Source organism: Terrapene carolina, unplaced genomic scaffold (genome assembly GCF_002925995.2).
Source record: "Terrapene carolina triunguis isolate 2854851 unplaced genomic scaffold, T_m_triunguis-2.0 Scaffold69, whole genome shotgun sequence".
NCBI classification, from domain to species: domain Eukaryota; kingdom Metazoa; phylum Chordata; order Testudines; family Emydidae; genus Terrapene; species Terrapene triunguis.
This window is the reverse complement of record NW_020664420.1, coordinates 348759-369998: the sequence shown is the minus strand read 5'-3', so window position 1 is coordinate 369998 and position 21240 is coordinate 348759. Positions and strand designations below refer to the sequence as shown.

Sequence of the window (21240 nt, the reverse complement as noted above, 5' to 3'; positions counted from 1 at the left end):
CACTGGTATGAAAGCTTCCTGGCCTTTATTTTAAAGTGCTGGGATTTCATGCTGACTTTGGGAAGTCATCCTTGGGTTTTTTTGGCATTGGGCAGAGGATTCAGAAAGTGACATTAATGGATCTACTTCTTTGAAGGACTTGGGAGTCGTTTCTTGACTTCTGCCTAATGAATAAGTGCTGCCTTCGTTAAATTTATATTTATGGTCGTAAAGTAGGTCATTGGCTTGCTTTATGTCTCCAGGTTTATGGAAGGTTATCTGCTGTGGTCACCTTGTGTCATCTTGGCCAGGGTCATCTTGCAAAGAGATGATTGTATCTGAGCAGGACTTTTCCCGTAGAGATATGGAAATGATCAAATTAATATCGAGGCAATCTTCTTCCCTCAGTCTCCTGTCCAGGGATAAGGCTCTTGCCCTGAGCTGCCAGCCAAAGTTACTACTAACATCTGTTTGCAAAGTGCACCTTTCTCTTGCATTGACTGGGCTGGATCCTCAGCCACTGTACATCAGCGTAGCTCTAGAGGCTTCAGCCGAGCTAAAGCGACCTCCGCCAGCAATCTGGCCTTTTGAGATCAGCTGTAAACGGTAGCCTCTCTCCTGTTCTGACACCATCTTCCAGATCCTCAGCGTGTAAGTGACACCACCTTAGTCGCCCTGGCACAGCGGCAGAATGGGTGTAAGAGCTATGCGAGTCTGACAGCAAGGGAGTTTGTTTGCAAGGGTGTGTAACTTACACTTCTGGGTGCCACATCTCTGAATTTGGCCTCTCGTTTTCCAGTGCTGTCGGTCCAACGCCTGGCACCATGCTCACTTCAGCTTAAGTTTGGTTTTAAAGGAGACGATAGTGCTACAGAAAAGAGAAGTGGGTCTATGCAGAAAGGGAAGAGGAAACGCTACGAATTAACAGCGCTCTTCCATTACCACAGCTGAGCCCTGCCAGTACGAAAGGATGCTGGATGCCCTGGGACTAGCCCCTGTAAAATGTGGATCGTGTGTTAATGGGCATGTATGTGGTGAGTGATAAAACATATCCCTGCACACACTTCTAGTTAGGACACCAAGAATTAATTCAGACACCCCCTTCGCTTTGAATTCTAACTAGAGATATGAACCCAGCCAAAACCCAGGATCCAAACACAACCAAACTCTGGGAGAGTTTGGATCTGGATCTCAACTGTGTAGCTCGGGCCCATATTAAATCCTAACTCCTGTTTCATTTCACTTATAGGTGAATTGAGATCCAAGCTGGCTGCAGCACACATTAACACGGCATGGCTCTGTCTCCCTCTAGTGCCTAGTCTGTGCTGAGAGCTTTATGAATCTGCTACAGCTTTTGAGCTAAGGAAGCCGGGTCCTTTAGCTCAAGCAGTAGAAGCTTTCAGATCCACCAGGCAGAGGTTCAACCCCACAGATTAGGATTCAGCCAGGGGAATCATTACACTACCGATCTTCAGCCTTCATCGTCTTTTCCCAGGGGTCTGGGCAAGGAATGAAGTACAGAATGAAGCTGGTTTTATGGTTCCCAGAGCCCCAAGCTGCTGGAGTGTTGCCTCCCTGCAGGTCTCTTTGCTAGTGTGGAGATACAGGGCATCGGCTCTCACCGTGACACCACTCCCTGCCTGGCAGGTCTGTACAGATTGGCTGGGGCTGAGTTTATGCCCAGGTGCCAGCAGTAACGCGAAAGCATTAGAATCCTGTATCTTCCTTACCTGTCAGTAACGTTCCAGGGCCTACTGAAATCGATAGGGAAACTTTCCATGGGCCAGGGGGAATTCTCTACATGATCCGTGGAGAGATCAGCATCAAGTGAGAAACCCACAGCTTCACGGTTAGATAACGCCCATGTGACAAGTCTCCTAAAGGCGGAGGGAAATTACAAGCTCTAAAAGCTTTGCGTGGGAGGGCCCAGAGCTGCATTTAGGGGCCTGTTGTTCCAAACCCTTTAAATAAAACATGTTGCCGTTTTTTAATATTTAATCTTAAAAGGTTAAAAGTAATTTAAAATTAAGTTTCCTAAGCAGATTGCCTTGGCCCTGATTATGAGAATGTGGCTTATAAGCTAGGTGGGCTTCCCACGGATGCTGGAGACAGACCAAGGGACCTAGGAGTCCGGAAGCCTGCTTCTGTTCCTAGCTCTGCCACTGAGCGGTTGTGTGGTAGTGGACGAAGTCTGATTGTCAGAGATGAGGATGAGATTCCGTAAGGCTGCCAGAGTTTGTCATCTCTGCAAGAGCCGGCCATCATGAGCCTCTCTGTGCCTTAGTACGTTTATAAAAGGAGGCTCCAGATTAGAGTAGGGCAGAGAAAGATAATTCCATAGAGCTGAGGATTTCGGTAGCTCGAAATCTGGCTTTGTTCCGATTAGGAACGAAAACTACAAATTTCAAAGTTCTCCGTGAAAGGGGATGGAGACGTAGGGTCCCTGGCCAGCTGCCCTGGACCCACAGACCCTGGAAGCTCTGGGGTCCCCAACCCAGGGAAGCCCACATAAGCGGAAACCTATGCCCCCCCAGCAGCCTGCTGGGCAAGACAGCAGGTTGTATCAGAGCTTTGCCTGGTGTCTGAAGGAATGTTGTCAGAACTGAACCATCTCTGCAAAGTGTTTCTATTTTGATTCATTAGCAAATTCCGACAAAAAAATGTTTCCAGCTAACTGTACTCCAAATATTTATCCAGCACACAGAAGGGGAGGGGTTGTTGTAATTGGCACCTTGAGATCTTCTGGTGGTCACAAAGCTTTGTTATTACTGGGAGGTTTCACCTAGCACTCAAGGCATGGACTAAATTATATTTGGAAGGGGAGATGAATGTTGTGATAACACAGTATTTACCCATTTTACGTATAGATAAACTCAGGCATGTATAAATTAAGGGTACTTCCACACTGCATCATTAGCCTGGGTGATCGAAACCTGCAGCTGAGCACTCAGGTTAACTTAGCCCAGGTGTGAGCGTCCCCACAGCTAAGCATAGCCCCACAACTGTGTCCTCTGTACTCGCCCGGGGCATACCTGGGGGCATAGCCCTTAGTTCTTTATGCTGAAACACTCTAGGATTTTCCCAGGCAATTCTGACAATTTCAGGAGAACTTGTCTGTTCCCTCAGGGGGAATTGTGGGAAGGCAGTGGAGGACCATCAGGATTCGCGTGATCTTGCCTGTGTCCTCACTGCAAAATGGGATGGTTCCAGCCCAAGCTAAAGCACAGCTCAGGCTTTAACCCTACCTTCAGCCGTGTAGTTGAGCGTGGGTTCAAAGCACAAACTAGCATGTTCTTGAAGGTTGTGTGTGGATGGTAGGAGGGTTGAGCAAAAACATGTGCAGAAGCATAGTCTAAGACTACAGTGCACTGTATGCACTTACTGCGATGTAAGCGCCAGATTTGAACTTAGCCTCAAGCCTAACCCCCATTCTGTCTACACATAAATCATGCTAACCTGGGGCTTGGACTCAGGGTCCCAAGGACCCCATGGGCCTGAGCCTGAGTCAAGCTGGGATCCAGGGTTCCAGCCCTATTGCTTTGCAGTGTAGACACAGCCCATTGGACTCGTGCTCTGGGAGTCCACCAAAAGAATCCCACGAGCCGACTTTCTTTGTCCCCTGGACAGTCAAGTTTGGTGGACAGTCGAGAAGTTTTCCTACACTGCACCATGAACAAAGGGCTAAAGGGGCCACATTTTGGGAGGGCACGAGGAAGTCTGCTATATGGATGGTTGGAGTTGGGCCCCCATAATGCAGTGTAGACACTGGAGCCCGCAGTTGGGACCCAGGGTTCAGCAATTCCTAAGATGGGGTTATAAATTAGTGTAGATGCTCAAGCCCTAGGTTATCAAACCTGGGTCTGCTAACTCAAGATCTGCTAACCCTGGCCTTACATCTCAGTGTAGACCCATCCTAGAGACTTGTCCTCAGCCAGTCTGTGGCAAAGCTGGTTCCCATAAATCTTGACACCAGTCCCTGCTCTAAGCCTTTACCCACATGACCCATTCTTGCAGCCCAACCAGTCAAAGAGATCCTTCAAACTCACTCTGAGAGCTGTCCAGAGTCGGTTTCTACCCTCTAAGATATGTGCAACTTGCCTCTGCCCTTGTCCCAAGCCCTGGTGAGGCGAGTCAACTAGGAAGACCTCCATTATGGTTAATATTGTCCTTCGACACTTCGGCTCAAATCAGATGGGAAGGGCGACACACGGGGTAGCTACAGCACTCTCCCAAAATCAGTGGGCCGATAAGAGCCGGCCCGTACTCCTCCCTATCACACATTCAGTGTCTCTCCTTAGCCTTAGCAAGGGCAACCAGACTTTCTTGCGAGACCTCCACGTCATCTGCGCCATCTGAGCCCTTGCCTGCAGCCACACCTCCATTCTCAGAGAAAGGAGACAGGGGAGGGGGGAAGTAGCTGCTCCCTAAGGGATTGTCTTAAAAGTACAAAGCCTGGAGGGGCCACATAAATGTAAAACTGTGCAGCACCAATAAATACAAATTAAACTCATAACAAGAAGTGAAATATTAGGGCCAAGGTGACATTTGGACTGGAGGTTCAGTCAAGCTTTGCTTTAAATATTTTATGGCTGCAGATAAAGAAAGAGCTTATCCAACATTTTTTTTTCATCAACCAGAGGGGGGAGGGAGAAAAAAAACCCTACCAGCTCTGGCTGTACTTGAACTAAACTTTTAAGTTTCACAAAAAGAAACACTTTTAGGAGAGCATGAGGGAGGTTTGTGTAGAAAGAAAATGCCCTTTGAAGCTAGGAAGGGGACTAAGTGGTTTACCCAGAGATTGGCTGCTTCCTCTCCTAAAGCTGTTGGCCAGCCTTGCTATGCCCTTTGAAACAGCTGCCGTATTCTGCCACAGAGGTGGCTGCATTTCTGCAGCGGGTTAAGCAAAATTTTATAAAGAGCGCTGGGAGGCTTCAGAGAGCAAATGAGCTTTTGTTTCTCTCTGCTCCCCATCTGTCTGTCTGTGTCCAGCAGTTGCCTCTTGTTCTATGCTAAGATTATAAGCTTGTGGGGGCAGGGACTTTTTGTGCTGTGTTTGTACAGCGCCTGGCACAGTGAGGTCCTGAGGTGCTAAGTAACACAAATAAATAGTAGCAATAATAAGTTGGATAAATGGTATAGTTAGAGAAACTCCAGGATCTAAATTTGTCTCCCAAATTTGGGATTGGTTCAGGGCTATCTCTAGTGCTGATTATTAGAAGGAAAATAATGACGTGTCCTCCAAATCCAGGCTCTTCCTTTCATTTCACACCTTCCGTCTCCCACGTACAGCTCCTCACCCTGACACGTGCATTGTTTGTAAGAAAAAGTAGAGACTCATCAAGTCCTTGGTTCTTGCCTCAGTGCACTACACCCCCGGGCGTCTGTCTTGTGACCGTTATGGTTGAGTAACATTAAAGCTAGAGGCAACAAATTAAGGAGAGGCCTGGTTGTGAAAGGATTCTCTTCCTTTCTTTGTTTTTTCTTTTATTATTGTACCTCTCTCCACTTCTGGGAGAGGAATGAGAGGCGTTCCAGAGGGGAATGTAGAAAGGTTTGTCTCTTGAGGATCAGGGAATGGGGCTGAGCCCAAGAACAATTGATGTGTGCAGCATTGCTGCGAACGAGATAAATCGTGTATACCTGCGTGTGCCTGGAGTCACTTTTTGCCAGGCAGCGCAAGGTAGAAGTCCCACAATCCCACAAGATGGGTTCTCATGGTAGGAATGGGAAGTAGCAGAACTCTCCAGAGAAACGTCTCTTATGAAAAGTCCATCCCACTTTCAGGACCAAAAGCTATTTTGGACTGTTTCATTTCAGACCCCCATCCCCTCCCCTCCCTCCACGAAGGGCTGACAAAACCCTTCTTCTTTCATGGGTAGGTAAAACAAACATAGTGTAATTTGTTGTGTGGGATGCACGTGCCGCACCTGTTCTGTGGGTTTCTCTCTCCAGGTTGATCCGTCCCGCACGCAAAACACTTGAGCAGAGAGAAAGCCAGTGTGAACGTGATATTTTAATGCCTTTATTCCCTCTCTCTCTTCTGTCTCCACAGCACAGAGCCCGACTGCAGCAGACCCCTTGCAACAAGCCTACGCTGGAGTGCAGCAGTACGCAGGTCGTTAGTATTAACACTTTCTCCCAATAAACCTTTCATGTCCCCAAAGCCTCTGAACATGCCTGAGGGGGTTGGGTGAAGGGAGCCATTCCCAGGGGCAGCACCAGGAACAGGGCAGAGGGGTCTGAGATTGCATTCCTCCCAAAACAAAACATACGGGCCTAGCTTTGCTTCCACGGCCCAATCCAGCTCCCCTCGAAAGGCCAGGAAAGACTTCTGTTGACTTCAGTGGGAGACGGATCAGGCCCTTACATTGTGTGGTGTGGTGGAATCATTGCAGATTGACACCGCTGTTAGCGAGAGGAAAATCAGGCCCGTAAGCCCCTCCGCTTCCCGCTTTCTGTGGTCACTGTGCAAATGTCTCCCTTGTGTCACGGCCGGAGGAGGATGCCAATGGTAGAGCCCCACACAACCTTTCCCCAGCTGAGAAATTGGTTTACATTTCCCAGCAGCTTCCCAACAAGGCCAGCCTCTGCTCCCTGTCACACCAGAGTCACTCCTTTGAAACTGATGGACTGACACCAGCCGGGATGACTGGGCGCAGAGCGTGTTCAACATCCCCTTATGAGGTGACCCAAGCTAACACCATGAGGAAGCCGCAACCCCAAAGTCATTATTTCCTGTGGTAACTAGGGCGGCCGCGGGCTCCCGCTGAGGAATGGCTATTATCTCATGTCAGGGCTGTATCTGGGAACTTAATTTAATTCTCCATGTAAAGCTTCATTTGCTGGTGTTTTAGTTATTGTCATTTATTGCTCGTGAAGTTTGATGGATGGGCGGCAGCTCAACCCTTTGAGCTGTTAATTAACCCCTCTGCACACACGTATACCCTTTCCCCCTCTCTCTGGGACTCAGGCAGCCCTCACGCTGTGTTTCTGAGAGCCAGGCATGTAATCTGCCGACTGTAGTACCAAATGGCTCCCCTTGCCCTCTCGGGGGAGGGGGAGTGTCTGCGTGTGTGTGAGTCAATGCATGAGTCTCTCTCTTTGTAGAAAGGGGGTTTTAGTGGCCCCATCCTGCCACCTTTATGCCCTTAGAATGCCAAGGGGAGTTTTGGGAATGCAGCGTCAGCCAGTCCTTGAGGCTTAGTCAGACGGGGGCCCCATCACCATGGCAGCGCAATGTGCGAAAGGACAAAATGAGGCCCCAAAAGCCTGAGCGGTGGTTGTGCTGTGTGAGAAGGTCAGTCTGGGCTTCCAGCAGGAGGGACCTCTTTGTGTCCGAACCTTTCCCTGGCTGAGCTGCTCTCGTCTGTTTAGGCGATAAACCCCATCCTGCAATCACCTTCCCTGTGTTAGGAAGCCCACAGCCCCAGTTAGTTACTCACCCCAGACCCTCCCCACAAGTGTCTGAACCAACCCCTTCCCTTTCAGTGGCTGGAGTCTACTGATCAGATGGTAGGAAGAGCTTGAAGTGATGAGATAACATGGCAGACAATATAGGGCACATTCTTCAAAGTCCCATAGCCAATCTGCCTCCCCACTGCTAGGAATCCAGCAAATCCATGCGATAGCTTCAGGCTCCTTTTCCAAGCTACTCCTCGTGGGCCAGTCTAAAACAGCTCGTCCTCGACCCATCCATTCTCTCTCGAGTGCAAAGGAACGGTAGAGGAGGGCATGCCTGTTGTGTGGGCAAACGGGATTTGCATCCCCCCATCCTGGACCGGAAACTCAAAGCAAAATGTAGGGAGAGCAAAGCAGAACTTTGTGGCGGGAGATGTCAGCCACCAGAACTGTAGTGGGAGATGGGTCATATCAGGAGGGCAGGGCAGGCAGAGAGAAGATGGGGCTGATTCCTGTTAAGAATCCCAACCTGGCTCCACCTCCTGATGGCTAGAAGCTGTCCCTCCTCCCCAGCCTAGTGTTCTCCAGCTGGTCCCCTGCCATCCAACCCTAGAAAATCCTCTGCTACATGGTGCTATCTACCTGAAATTCACTTCCTGTCGCTTAAAACGGTGTTTGGGTTAATATCATTAACAACTGATTCCTTCAGGCTTTAACAATGAAATGGGATCCATCCTTGATGCTTCTTAATATACATCCCCCTCTGCAGTGCCCCAGTGTGGGGCAATTTCTTCCTTCATATCTGCCCCACAGACACATACACATGTGCACACAGCTCCTGATGTCAAGTATCAAAGGGGTAGCCGTGTTAGTCTGGATCTGTAAAAGCAGCAAAGAATCCTGTGGCACCTTATAGACTAACAGATGTCTAGGAGCATGAGCTTTCGTGGGTGAATACCCACTTCTTCGGATGCATGCATGTGTGGTTATTGGGATGAAAGGTCTTGACTCCCCATTGCTGAAATCTTTCGATCTTTCTTCTCTCCCCTTCTTTCTCCTATAGCTGCTTATCCTGCTGCTTATGGCCAGATTAGCCAAGCGTTTCCACAGCCGCCTCCCATGATCCCACAGCAACAGAGAGAAGGTAAGTAAACAGGCTGTTCTCTGTTCCATACCTAGCAAGTCACCCCATTGCATTGTATTCCCCCCCAACCCCCCCCCCCAGTTACATAGAGACCAGAAAATGCCTCATCACTTTGGACCCTCTTCTCGTCCACTATCCATCTGTTGTGTAACATCATCAGGCGTTACTGGTAACCTATAGAAAAGTTCACACTTGTGGGGTACGTGCTTAGGTCCTCTCTGGGCTGCAGCCACTAGAGGGCAGCATAATTCAGAAGGTTTGATTACGTTGTATACGGTAAAGGCCAGCAGTGGCGGATCTAGAAAAGCATTCCTCAAAAAGTCCTATTTCGTCCAAATCAGAAACGATTCATGGGAATGTGCCAATTCTGACAAAATTTGAAACATTTCATTTCAATAGTGTCAAAACATTTGGTATCAATGATGTCATTCTGCTTCATTCTGTGTCCACGTGCATTCTACATTAAAATGTTAATTTTAATCTTTCATTTTATATATTACATTTAACATTGTCTATAACATACACCGGTGACTATTTTAACGTAATATGAAAGTCAAAACAAAACAAATCGAAATGACAATATCAAAATGAAACATTTTGATGGTCCCAAATGTAAGTTCTTTGGCATTTTCATTTCATGAGAACATTTGACATGGATGCATTTTGGGGGAGCATTGCAATCAGGCAGTTCTAAATTATATGCAATTTCCACTGCTGCATGCCCTATAAGTGAAATTTCTATGAGGAGAGGAGGATTCCATACTGAAGAAAATATTGGCATATAATGTGGAATCCATTCATCTCCCACCTATGTCCTATTGCTTTCCCTTTTGCCTGGCTCATGGATATTTCTGCTTAAAGTGCATTGATGGTCATAAGAGTGACTGTGTCTAAATGTCAGCATCTCTACTCCCTGAGGGGCTGATTCGCCTCTCACTTACACAGAGGTAAATTAAGAATACGTTCTTTGAAGTCCCTGGAGTTACACCTGTGTGAGATCAGAATCACACCTTCTGTGTCTTTGAGTCACATCGGCTCATTTAGGTTTTAGTACAGCAAAGCCAGGGCAGCTATGGGAGAGTGAACTTGATTCTGTCCTGCTTTGTAAAATATCATTAACACTGCCAGGAAAGAGCTAGTCATGGAATTGACTTGCAACCTCACTGAATTCAGTGGGAAAGATTGGGGTGTAAGGTCTCAGATAGTATTCATAGAATCATAGACATAAAGGGCTGGAAGGGACTTCAAGAGGTCATCTAGTCCAGGCCCCCGTGTCGAAACCATCCCTGGCAAGTATTTGTCTAACTTGTTCTTAAAAACCTCCAATGACAGGAAATCCACAGCCTCTCTTGGAAGCCTATTCCAGAGCTTAACTACGCTTACCGTTAGAAAGTTTTCTTAATGTTTAACCTAAATCTTGCTTGCTGCAGATTAAGCCCATTACTTCTTGTCCTACCTTCAGTGGACACGAAGAACAATTAATCACCATCCTCTTTATAACAGCCCTTAACAGATTTGAAGACTGTTATCAGATTGCCCCCTCCGTCTGCTTTTCTCAAGACTAAACATACCCGTTTTTTTTAACTTTTCCTCATAGATCAGGTTTTCTAAACCTTTTATTATTTTTGTTGTCCTCTTCTGGACTCTCTCCAATTTATCCACATCTTTCCTAGCAGCCCAGAGCTAGACACAGCACTCCAGCTGAGACCTCACCAGTGCTGAGTGGAGCCGGACAATTACCTCCCATGACTTACGTACGACACTCCTGTTAATACATCCAGAATGATATTCGTCTTTTTTGCAACCCATTGTTGGCTTCTATGCAATTTGTAATCTACTGTCTCCCCCAAGCCCTTTTCAGCAGTGCTACTGCCTAGCCAGTTGTTCCCCATTTTGCATCTATGCACTTGCTTTTTCCTTCCTAAGTGTAATACTTTGCACTTATGTTTACTGAATTTCATCTTGTTGATTTCAGACTAATCATCCAATTTGTCGAGGTAATTTTGAATTCTAATCCTGTCCTCCAAAGTAATTGCAACCCATCCCATCTTGGTATCATCTGCAAATGTTACAAGCATATTCTTCAAGCCATTATCCAAGTCATTAAAGAAAATATTGGCTAGCACAGGTCCCAGGAGGGACCCCTGCGGGATTCCACCAGATTTACCCTCCCAGTATGACAGTGAGCCATTGACAGTTACTCTGTGGCCCTAAACTCTCAGTGCAACTACACAGGTCTCCAGGTATTTTTTGTATTCAGTGGAGAGCCAGTGCAGAGAGAAGAGCACTGGGTGCTCTTCTCTCTGCACTGGCTCTCCACTGAATACAAAGTCCAACTCAAGCTCTTTGTCCTGATATTCAAAGCCCTCCATGAGAGTAGCCTTAACTAATGGAGAGATCTCCTCTCTCTCTCTCTCTCTCTCTCTCCATGGCCCTGATTTCCCATGACAGCTACTTTCCATATAAACCATAAAACTCTTGACTAGTAAGAAGGAAACTCATGATTATGGGAGATACAATTTCCCTAGCTGCTGGACCTAGACTGTGGAACTCATTGCCACAAGAGATGAGAAAGACTTAACAGCATTCAAAAATAAACACAACTCTTTTCTTTGATTTAGCTTTCTCTCAGTATGTTCCTCTCTCTCTCTCTCTCTCTCTCACACACACACACATACACACTATTCGGTTTTACTCCTGCAGATAAGGCAAAGGAGAGAGAGGTTGTTTTGTTATCTCTTTAACAACAAGGGGGCGGTTAACTACTACTTGTGATGGAAGACATATAGATGAATGGGTAGATAGACAGACAGGCGGATAAAAAATGGCTTGTCCCCTGAATTCTGATCGCCACATCGGTATTGCTGGTGATGGTATAACAAGCCAAACGATCCCAGCTGAGTTTTTTTCAGTTTGCAGGGCTGGCAATTAGAAAAGACTCTTTTGACTTGAGAACTGAGCCAATTGGATCTGATTCACTGAGATAGAATCAGTGAGTGCAGGGGACTGGACTAGAAGACTTCTCGAGGTCCCTTCCAGTCCTGTGATTCTATATGGAACTCCACGGTGTCGCAGTTACAGTCGCGGTTCAGAACATGGCTGCACTTTAAGCAGGGGCTTCCATCTTCCTCTTTTGTGCTTGATCCCACAGTAGAATCAGACAATGCTGATTTCAGGCCTAACTTATAAAGGTTTCCACACTGCGGATCCAACTTTCAAACCTGAGGAAGGCTAAAGTTCAGGACCTCATTCCCTGTTTCAACCAACTATATCTAAGCCTTCATAGGTTTCGCTAGGTACATCCCAGGTCAGATTACAACAGGATAGGATTCCCGCTCAGTTACAATATATCGAAGACTTCAGGAAATGCATCTGTCTATCTCTCTCTCCTGGGAGCTCTCACCCACCTCTAATAGATACCCAAGAGGTCTGTTTTCATCTCATGCTTTGGCAACATTTGTATATTCCTGAGCAAATAGAGCTCAAAAAAATCCGGTTCAATTTAAACCAAAATAATTTTTCAAATTTTTTTCATCAAATCGAAAAAACCCCCAAAAAATAAAAAATATTTCCAGTGGGCTGAAACATTTCAAGTTGAACTGAAATGAGTTTTTGGTTTTTTTAGGTTTTTCAATTGATTTCAAGTTGACATTTTTGGTTGACTCCAAATGAATTTTTTGTTGTTGTTCTTCATTTTGATTCAGCCATTTTGGGTGTTTTTCACCCTCTTTTTGGGGCGTGCATGGGCTTTTTAAAATTGGTCATATTTGAAACCAAAATGATGTTTCGAAACAAAAAGTTAAAACGAAATGTTTCAAAAAACTTAAAACGTGGATTCGACTCTTTCAAAAAACAAATTTCAACCAAAGCTATTTGTCAAATGTGACCCAGTTTCAAGCCTTAAAAAATGCATTTTTCAACAAAAACTGAATTGAATTTTTTTTTTTTTTTGCCCACCTCTACAATAAAGTCTCATTGAACTGAACTGAATTGCATCTCTCTTTCCTGGAGATTGAACAGCAGTCACTACTGAAGGGAGGGGATAACCCTGAAGAAGGTACAGATGTAGGGTAAATCTTTGTATGAATTAGGGTGGCCACTCAGGTTCAAAAGTAATTTAGCTAAGCAGACGACTGGGTGCCTAATTAGTTAATTACCCTGGTGCACTGGCATCCCCCCATATGGAATAAACTCTGCAGCAACCTCGCAACCTCTAGGAAATGCACGAAATGCAAAGGATCAGCTGTTCCTTCCTGACAGTCCTTTTAGCAAATTAGTGGGGAAAATTGTGCTTAGCAAATATTCATTAGGGCTTCATTTTCCATTAATCCAAAAGGAAATGTGGAGAGCCTGTGACTTCAATCACGCTGAGGCCCAGGAATTTTAATGAGCTTTAAATGGGCATCTGTCAGAATCCTGACTTCACCGTACTTATCCTGCCAGCCAGGGGAATGAGTAATGGCCAATAAAAGGTGGGAGCGCCTAGGCGAACTCCCCTCCCTAACAGGAAAGGCAAAGTTGTAATTTGCTGTGTTATGACACTATAATTATGCCCTGATGAAGAAAGTGAGAGCATTAAAATCCTTTTCTTTCCCCACTTCGCACTGTGCGCCAGCAATAAATGATAGAAGCCCTGCTTTGCTGGGTCAGATAGGTGTATAGTGGTGGTAAAGGGAGACACAAGGATCTTCCCCCTCACCCTTTGTGTCTTTCTCACAATCAGGATTGAGAGCACAGCTGGGTGCTAGGCGAGCATCCCCAAAAGCATGCAAAGGAATTGGCCCTCCCATACACTGGTTAGCAAAACTGAACTACCATTGGGGTTAAGGTCAAAAGTATAACTGGGTTCAAATAAGAACTAGATAAGTTCATGGAGGATAGGTCCATCAATGGCTTTAGCCAAGAGGGTCAGGGATGCAACCCCATGCTCTCGCTGTCCTTAAACCTCTGATTGCCAGAAGCTGGGACTGGACAACAGGAGATGGATCACTCAGTTATTGCCCTGTTATGGTCATTCCCTCTGAAGCACCTGGCATTTGCCACTGTTGGAAGACAGAACACAGGGCTAGATGGACAATTGGTCTGACCCGATATGGCCGTTCTTATGTTCTTAAGAGTAGAACAGGGCAGAAACCGGAAATTCCATTTCATGGAGGAGTTCGGGATTGCAACATTTGTTTTAGTTCCAAATCAGGACGAAACCTGAACATTTCAGAATGATCCACGAAAGAAAATACCAAAATACCAAAATACTCAATTCATTTGAGATCGATTGAAACTTTCCATTTTGACAAAACTGAAATGTCTTGATCGATCCAAAATGAAATTTTCTGTTTTGTTTCCATTTTGATTTTTTTAATTCTATCATATAAATTGCAATACATTACATAACTTGAAATGAAAAGTGATTTTGAAGAGGAAAATCAAAATGTTTCATTCCAAAAATGTCAAAAACATAAAGTTTCCACACTCTTGGAGCTTTTCCACCCCCACCTCTCCTATTTTTGTGAAACAAAATTTCAGCGAAATCTATGTGATTTTTCAAAGCATTTTCATTTTGACGGAACTGCATTTTCCAATGGAAAACTGCTCTATCACAATTTTCCCAACCAGCTCCAGGTTAGAGTCTACCGCATGCTGCAAAAGGCTGCCAGAATTCTTGCTCTAGCATCTATTGCAGCCCCAGGAAGAGAATGGTGGGTCCCTGCCTGGAACCAATGTGTAGAATATGAATTTCTGTATTGGGCGTGGGGTCATTCTTCAGGGTGGGCTTCAGGGTTTCAGCCTTGGCCAGGTTCTGTCTGAGTGTGAGCAGAGAGGCAGGTGGCTGAATATAGAGTTCCATGTGTTTGTGTGTCTGTTCCCACTCATCATCACCGATCGCCTCAATAGCTGTTTGAGAAAGATGACTGACCTTCTGCCTATGAACACCAGGGAGAGAGGGGGACCATTCAAAGTGGTCCAAAGAGATGGATGCAGGGGGGAGGTAAAACTAAGATTAATGAGAATGAATGAAGCAAAGAAAAATTCTGAACGGAATACCAGGAAAAGCTTCTTTCTTTCCATCTCCATACATGCCACTCTATCTAGCTATCTAGCTATCAGTTCTATGCTAATGCCATGGCTGTAGTATTTGATCACCTGGCAGGTTGCTTAGATTGGCATAGCAAGGTCCCCGTAGGGTCTCCTGGTCTCCTCCCTTCTCTGGTCATAAGAATCTTGGCTTGGGGTGAGGGGTTTTTTGGAGGGAGGGTAGGCAGCTGTTGTAAATATCACTTTGGTTATTTGGTGGGTCGGAGCCTGGATTAGCCAAAACGCCTGTGGAAGTTGATCCCCACTGCCAGATCCCCTCCGCTGAGGAAGTCTAGTGGCAAGATCTTAGCAGTCTGCCAAAGGAAGTGGTGGAAGCCCCCCGTTGCTGAATGTATTTAAAACATAGACTGTACAGAAGTACTGCTAGAGAATATGCTAGTGTGGAGCATTCCACCCCAGCAGAGGGAGGTGTGTCCAATCCAGGTATTCTTTATTCAAATCTCCTCCCTTCTTCTCTTTCCCATCTCACCTGCAGGACCAGAGGGCTGTAACCTGTTTATCTACCATCTGCCCCAGGAGTTTGGGGATGCTGAGCTGATGCAGATGTTCCTGCCTTTCGGTAATGTCATCTCCTCGAAAGTGTTTGTGGATCGGGCGACAAACCAAAGTAAATGCTTTGGTGGGTAAAGATAACAAAACAATTAGATTCATCCAGGAAAGGGCTTTCTCTGAACACTTTGCCTTTCGAACTGCTTTCTCTTTGCTTACGTTTTTTGATTTCTCGATTTACTTCTGTCGATACTATTTTCTCCCTTCCCCCTCCCCTTAATCGTCTCATGCTCAGAACGGTGTGCACGGCTCAGAGACAAAGGTTTGGAAGGTGGCTAGCAGGTGGATGCTTCGGCTGCTGGCTACAGGGGAGAAAAATCCCACCCGCTGGATGGGTGGCATCGGGAAAAAAACAAGCGTTTGGAGAGAAGCTGGTGGGGTCGGGGGATGGGTTTGTGGCAGCAGGGTTGGTCGGGGGAGAAAGTACAGTGACTTAGGGGGAGGAAAATCAGGCACTGGGGGGAAAGAAAGGCTCTTTGGGCCAGATCCCCAGCTGCTGTAATGCATTAGACTGCAGGGGAGCCATGCTTATTTCTCTCCGCTAAAGGTCTGACCTTCTGAGTGTAAGCCACTAAGAGCGGTCTGCTTCAGGGCCCTGCCAGCAGGCAGACATGTGAGATCTGTGTTTGAATTCTCTACAGGATCTCCCCTCCCCATTTCAAATTCTTATCATGCTGCTGTAAATGTCACACTCCAGTGCTGTTGTGGGGCAGAGAGGGACCCTGTCCACGTTCATCCATGTACCTCTCCTGACCAGTTCCCCTCCCTCCAAACCGCAGTTTTCAGGGCTGGTGGGTGTCTCTCGGGTTTCTCTCTGATGTCCCCACGCTCACCACTGGGATCTGCCATGTGGTTCCCTGCCGTCCCTTGCTCTTTGCACACATGCCCTTTGAGAGGTGCAATGGGGCAAACTATTTTTTTTAATTGTCCTGACTCAGAGGAATCTCTGCCTGCCGCTGGTCTGGAGGCAGCTTCTGGGGGATCCCTCCACATGTCAGACTTTTATTTTCTTTTGGTTTTGATGCTGCTGTCAATCTCCACACCATGCCTCCCTTGCCCGTTCCCTCCCTTGTCTCCTCCACCTTTCCCCCTCAGACAACCCTGCCAACTTCTCTTGGCCGGTTTCCCACTGGAAATCAACGCCGTGCTGATAGCAGTCAGCTGGCTTGGACTGACTAGCTCCCAGGAGTTCATGGCCCCAACATCCGCTGGTCTATACAGTTCTTCCTGTCCATCCAGAGAGCATCTGAATGTGACTTTGGACAGACCATTGAGCGCCTCATAATGGGAGGGAACACAGAGTTCATCTCAGTCAGCAATTGTTAGCTCCACGCCCTTCTGCTCTCATGAACCCTTGGGCTCGGAGCGTGGAGGGGCCCTGTATGAGGATTCGTCTTGGGGGATTTCAAATAAGCATTACACTTGTGACTCAGTCCCAGTTCCTTCTCGTTTTACAGCCCAGTGGTGTCCTGCCCAAATGGGAGGACCAGCCTACTTCTAGGTGTCAATGACAGATAACGCGCTGATGGTATCCATAGCGTGGGACAGTCAAGTTGGAGCTTCTGGCAGTGAAATGGCTGTCTCCATGCTCTTCTGTATAGAGAAATAATGGACCAGGTTCTTCTCCTACTGACAGAGGTGTAAAGCAGAGGGAACTCAATTGATGTTAATGGAGGTGTGGCAGTGGAGTAAGTGAGATGAGAATCAGGCCCAGTGAGGTGGGAGGATCATCTGGGGGCTAGAGTGCAGGGTTCAGATTTCTCTCTGTTCTCTTCTCATCTCTAACCAGTCCTGGCCTTGTGATTTAGTCACAAATCTGTAACATGGGGATAGTCACACACACCTAGCTCATGTGCCGGTATTCACTGATATTTACGCAGTGCTTGGAGATCCCTGGATGAAAAAGATGATAGCTGCAATGTAATAGGAGGAGAATGCAAATATTTATTTGCTGTATGTTATAGAGAGGATGAAACCTAAAACCACAACCCACTTAGCAATCCACTGGTGCAGTTACCACCAAAATACATGTGGGTAACGAGATTCTCCCAGCCTCTAAGTAAAAAGGTTCCACTCAGGTGTTTAGTTCCCAAGTCCAGCAAAAAACAAGGAGCGAAGCTTGGTAACTTCATCTAGGCTCTCAGGAACCAATTCTCAGCTCCAGACAATGCTGGGGCCCTTGGCATAAGTTAGAAGATGCTCTCTGAATTAAGCTTGGCTGTCTAGGTAGCCAAGAGGGGCCATTCTAGTAGCCAGTGATAGCCAAAACAGAGGGATTTTCACCATTCCCTGGGCCTTGCCCCTTAGCCCCAGAACTAGGGGTATGGTAGCAGCATACGGCAGTTGCATTTGGTCTGTACCACACGAGGTTCCCCCCGACATATAGGGAATTCCCAGCTTGCCAAATCTGCCAGTTTAACAGCAATGCAAAAGTACAGAGAATCAGGTCCTCAGTCTATTTGCTGCTTTCAGTGGGCCTAGAGCTGGATCATGCTTTTCATTCAACATTTTTTTTTCAACAGAACATTGCTTTTCCTACAGGAAATGTCCAATTTTGACGATATTTGATTGAAAAATTCTTGGTTTTCTGACAGAACATTTCACTTTTCAGATACCAAAAACAAAAGCAAAACAAATCAACGTATGCATTTTGGTTTGTTTGTTTCTTCCAACAAAAGCCCAAAAGCTTTTGTTGAAAAAAATTCATCTAAGTGTTGTCATGGGAACAAAACCCACTTCCCAAACAGCTCTGCTTAGCTAGCGCTTACTTACTGGGAGCTGGCCCTTTTGCCATTTTTACATATGGTGAGTACACAGCAAGTCACCAAGCCTTTTTTCCTTTAATTCCCCCTCTTATGGGCTTTGGGGGAGGAAAGACACCCTGCCCGGTCTCCTGAAACCACCTGCAGTGATGGAGAAAATCTTCGTAGCCACACGAGACACAGTGAATTAGGCCTGTAGCATCAAACCTGTGGTCTTCACCTTTTGGGACTGCAAGTTTTGAATTCTCCAACTTGTTGCCTAGAGCAGCTGAAGGCAGTTGCATTATCTGATTTGTCCAGTGATGACAGCGCAGGGTGTGCAGGGTACTTTTGTGCATGTCATGAAGAACAGGGCATCAGTTGCCACCCTTTCTGCTGATTTCCTGGCCTAGCACCCACACGCGAGAGAGAGAGAGCAAGAAATCAATGTGCTGCCTGTATAGTCATGCTCAGAAAAGAGCAGGTTATGGTCTTGAGGCTTATCACATTCACCATTCAGAAATGGGCTCTAAATTTAACAGCACGTCTAGGTAATGAGGGATATAGGAAACAACAGCAACCATGGCTGGGCTGTTCAGACTCCACCCCTGCTGCAGGCTTCATGCAGGCCAAGTTTTTTTGGTTTTGCTTTTTGGTTCTTCTTGCTACAGCCAGCTCTGGAGGCCAGAGGTCACCGTGCTAAGGAGAGGGATAGGTTTACCTTAAAGTTATACACACATACAGAGCACTTTCATTTAGAGGTTTTTAAGGTCAGGCTTGACAAAGCCCTGGCTGAGATGATTTAGTTGGGGGCTGGTCCTGCTTTGAGCAGGGGGTTGGACTAGATGACCTCCTGAGGTCCCTTCTAACCCTGAGATTCTATGATTCTATGATTACAGCCCAACTGTATGAAAGACTCAACAGCCACATCCCAGATCCTCCTGTGCTGTACCCATAGGACATGATATCAGGGCAGTTTACTTGGAAAGCTAGTAGTGAAAATTTGCCTTAGATCATCTACCGTGTTCCTTTTGATAGTATGTGAACACAATGTGTAGAAAGAGAGCAACAAAATAAACCTGCATAGGTACACCTGGATGAAAGAGGCAATATGGAGAAACATGTCTGGAGCAAGTTGTCAGCCCACTAACATTTGTGAGGTGGGTAGTGATAAAGAGGGGTGTACAGCAGCGAATGTTACCGAGACGGTAAATCAGGCACTAACTGGAAAGGGATTTCTTTGAGTTCCTTTTTTGCTGTAAGGGGGGGAAAGAATGTTAATCTTTTGTGGGAGTCAGTGGTATGCAGGTGGGGAAAATTGCAGCATGAAGAGTGCTGGTCAGAAACAGTTGTGAGTTGCCTTGGTGCATGGTGATAAATACCTAGTACCCCCCACGCTGTCCTTGCAAGATGGAGAATTTGCTTCTGTGCTTATAGCATTGCCAAACCTGGTGATTTAATTGTGAGTCTCAGAATATTGGGTGCTTTTCTTAAAGTTCCAGCTCCTGGAGGCATGTGATTAGGAATGTCTCCACTTTCTTTTTTTTTTTTTAAGTAAGTTTTTGTCCTCATCATTGCAGAGAAAAGCTTGAAAACATGACATAATAAAAAAAGCAGACATAATAAAAAAAAATTCATAAGTTATTTTTAAAAGTCTCATGATTTTAAGCCAACCTCTTGATTTTTGAATGTTTGCGGTTGGCAGTGCTGGTGGTCTCTGATTTGCAGTTTGTTGTTACACAGATATGGGAGTAGTGAATATTTAGATACGATAATTAGAAAAGGTTGAAAAATGACAATTATTTTGCACTGAATTTTTTTTGTTTTTTATATTTCCTGAGACTTTTTTTTTTTTTAACTTTTTCATAAAACAAAAAACAAAACATTTTTGGTTTTCAAAAACTGTTTCCAGTAAAAGAAAGAAAGAAAGATATAATAGTATTTAAAAAATCTTTTTTAGGTTAAATAAAATTTTGGTTTTCGGTAAACATCTTTGATTTTTTGATGCCAAAAACTGATTTTTTTTAATAATAATAAATAGAGATATCCCATCTCCTAGAACAGGAAGGGACCTTGAAAGGTCATTGAGTCCAGCCCCCTGCCTTCATTAGCAGGACCAAGTACTGATTTTGCCCCAGATCCCCACATGGCCCCCTCAAAGATTGAACTCACAGCCCTGGGTTTAGCAGGCCAATGCTCAAACCACTGAGCTATCCCTCCCCGCAAATCAAACTGAAAAATTAACATTTCCATTGAATTTGCATGCTGCTATGTTGCTTTATCTCCATAGCTCAGCGACGCCCACTCCATGCCCCGTTTTTACCCTGTGTTTTTACAAGCCATAGAGTGGCTGTGCAGAGGGTTTAACTTTATAGTTCAGGATGCTGTGCCTAGCACTCAACGTTTCTCCCACAGTATCCACCTGCATTAGATTGCAGCAGCTTTGTGCTTTTTACCATGCACCATGCAAAAACAGGCCTGCTCAAATCTCAGTGGTGTTTTTCCAGCAGGACTCCAGAGTTCTCTATGGGATCATTCATCCATCCCTTTTTAACTTGCCCCTCCATACTTCTTATGGTGCAGTGGACAAGAAGAGACCTTTCCCTGTGAATGAAGAGGTTCTCATATCTCCACTTATAATAAAATATGATTCTGCTGGGACCAGATCAAACAAATAATAATAAAGACTCAGTGCTTATATGACAAAAATGTCATTCCTCTCAATCTGGTCAAAAAAATTGAAATTGAGACCAATGTTTTTTTTTTAATTTTGCATGAAAAAAATGTCCTGTTTAACCAGTTTATAGAATGGTTACATTTATCAAAAAAACAAAATTTTGATTAAATTTTTTATGAAAAGTTTAAAAAAAAATCAACAATATTTTTTTCATTTCTCAACCAATTCTAGTTATTGTTGCTGTAAGATCATTCAGTATTTTTCACAAGGTTTGGCATAGAAGAGGCAAATCTGTCATCATCTCTATGATTATTATATGTATGTTGCACTATAAAGATGCGCAGTGATGTGCAGGACATAAATGAACTGAACAAAGAGCAGACATCCTGCCCCAAGTAGCTTAGAACTTCACAGAGCACTGCGCAGCAGGAGGGATATAAGGTGGGAGTGGATCCCCGTGATGGCTGAAATGCTGCATGCAACATTTGAGACATCAGGAGCTTCTTTTTTTTTCAAGGGCAATTGGTGAAAATTAGTTGAGAGGCTGATCCGAGTGTTAGATGTGGGCAGGCAGAAGGGACAATGTTGGGAATAGGGAGAGGAGACAAGGTGAGAAGCAGGGAACATTTATCAAACAAGTGAAATGCATCTGAGAAGAT

At 45.5% G+C, this 21240-nt stretch overlaps 1 protein-coding gene across 50 annotated transcripts in view; it reads left to right on the top strand.

Moving 5' to 3' along the window:
- CELF4 (CUGBP Elav-like family member 4) overlaps positions 1-21240 on the top strand; it is an 833225-nt gene that overhangs the window by 777657 nt on the left and 34328 nt on the right. For 8 of the 50 annotated variants that reach the window (XM_024196869.2, XM_024196865.2, XM_024196867.2 and 5 more), the window contains 3 exons: positions 6032-6097; positions 8441-8521; positions 15090-15173. In XM_024196869.2, the coding sequence (XP_024052637.2) occupies positions 6032-6097; positions 8441-8521; positions 15090-15173 (231 nt within the window). Of the gene's footprint in view, positions 1-6031; positions 6098-6833; positions 6839-7965; positions 7969-8440; positions 8522-15089; positions 15234-21240 lie in introns of all 50 variants that reach the window. The other 42 variants (XM_024196893.2, XM_024196891.2, XM_024196892.2 and 39 more) reach the window with 10 other exon arrangements.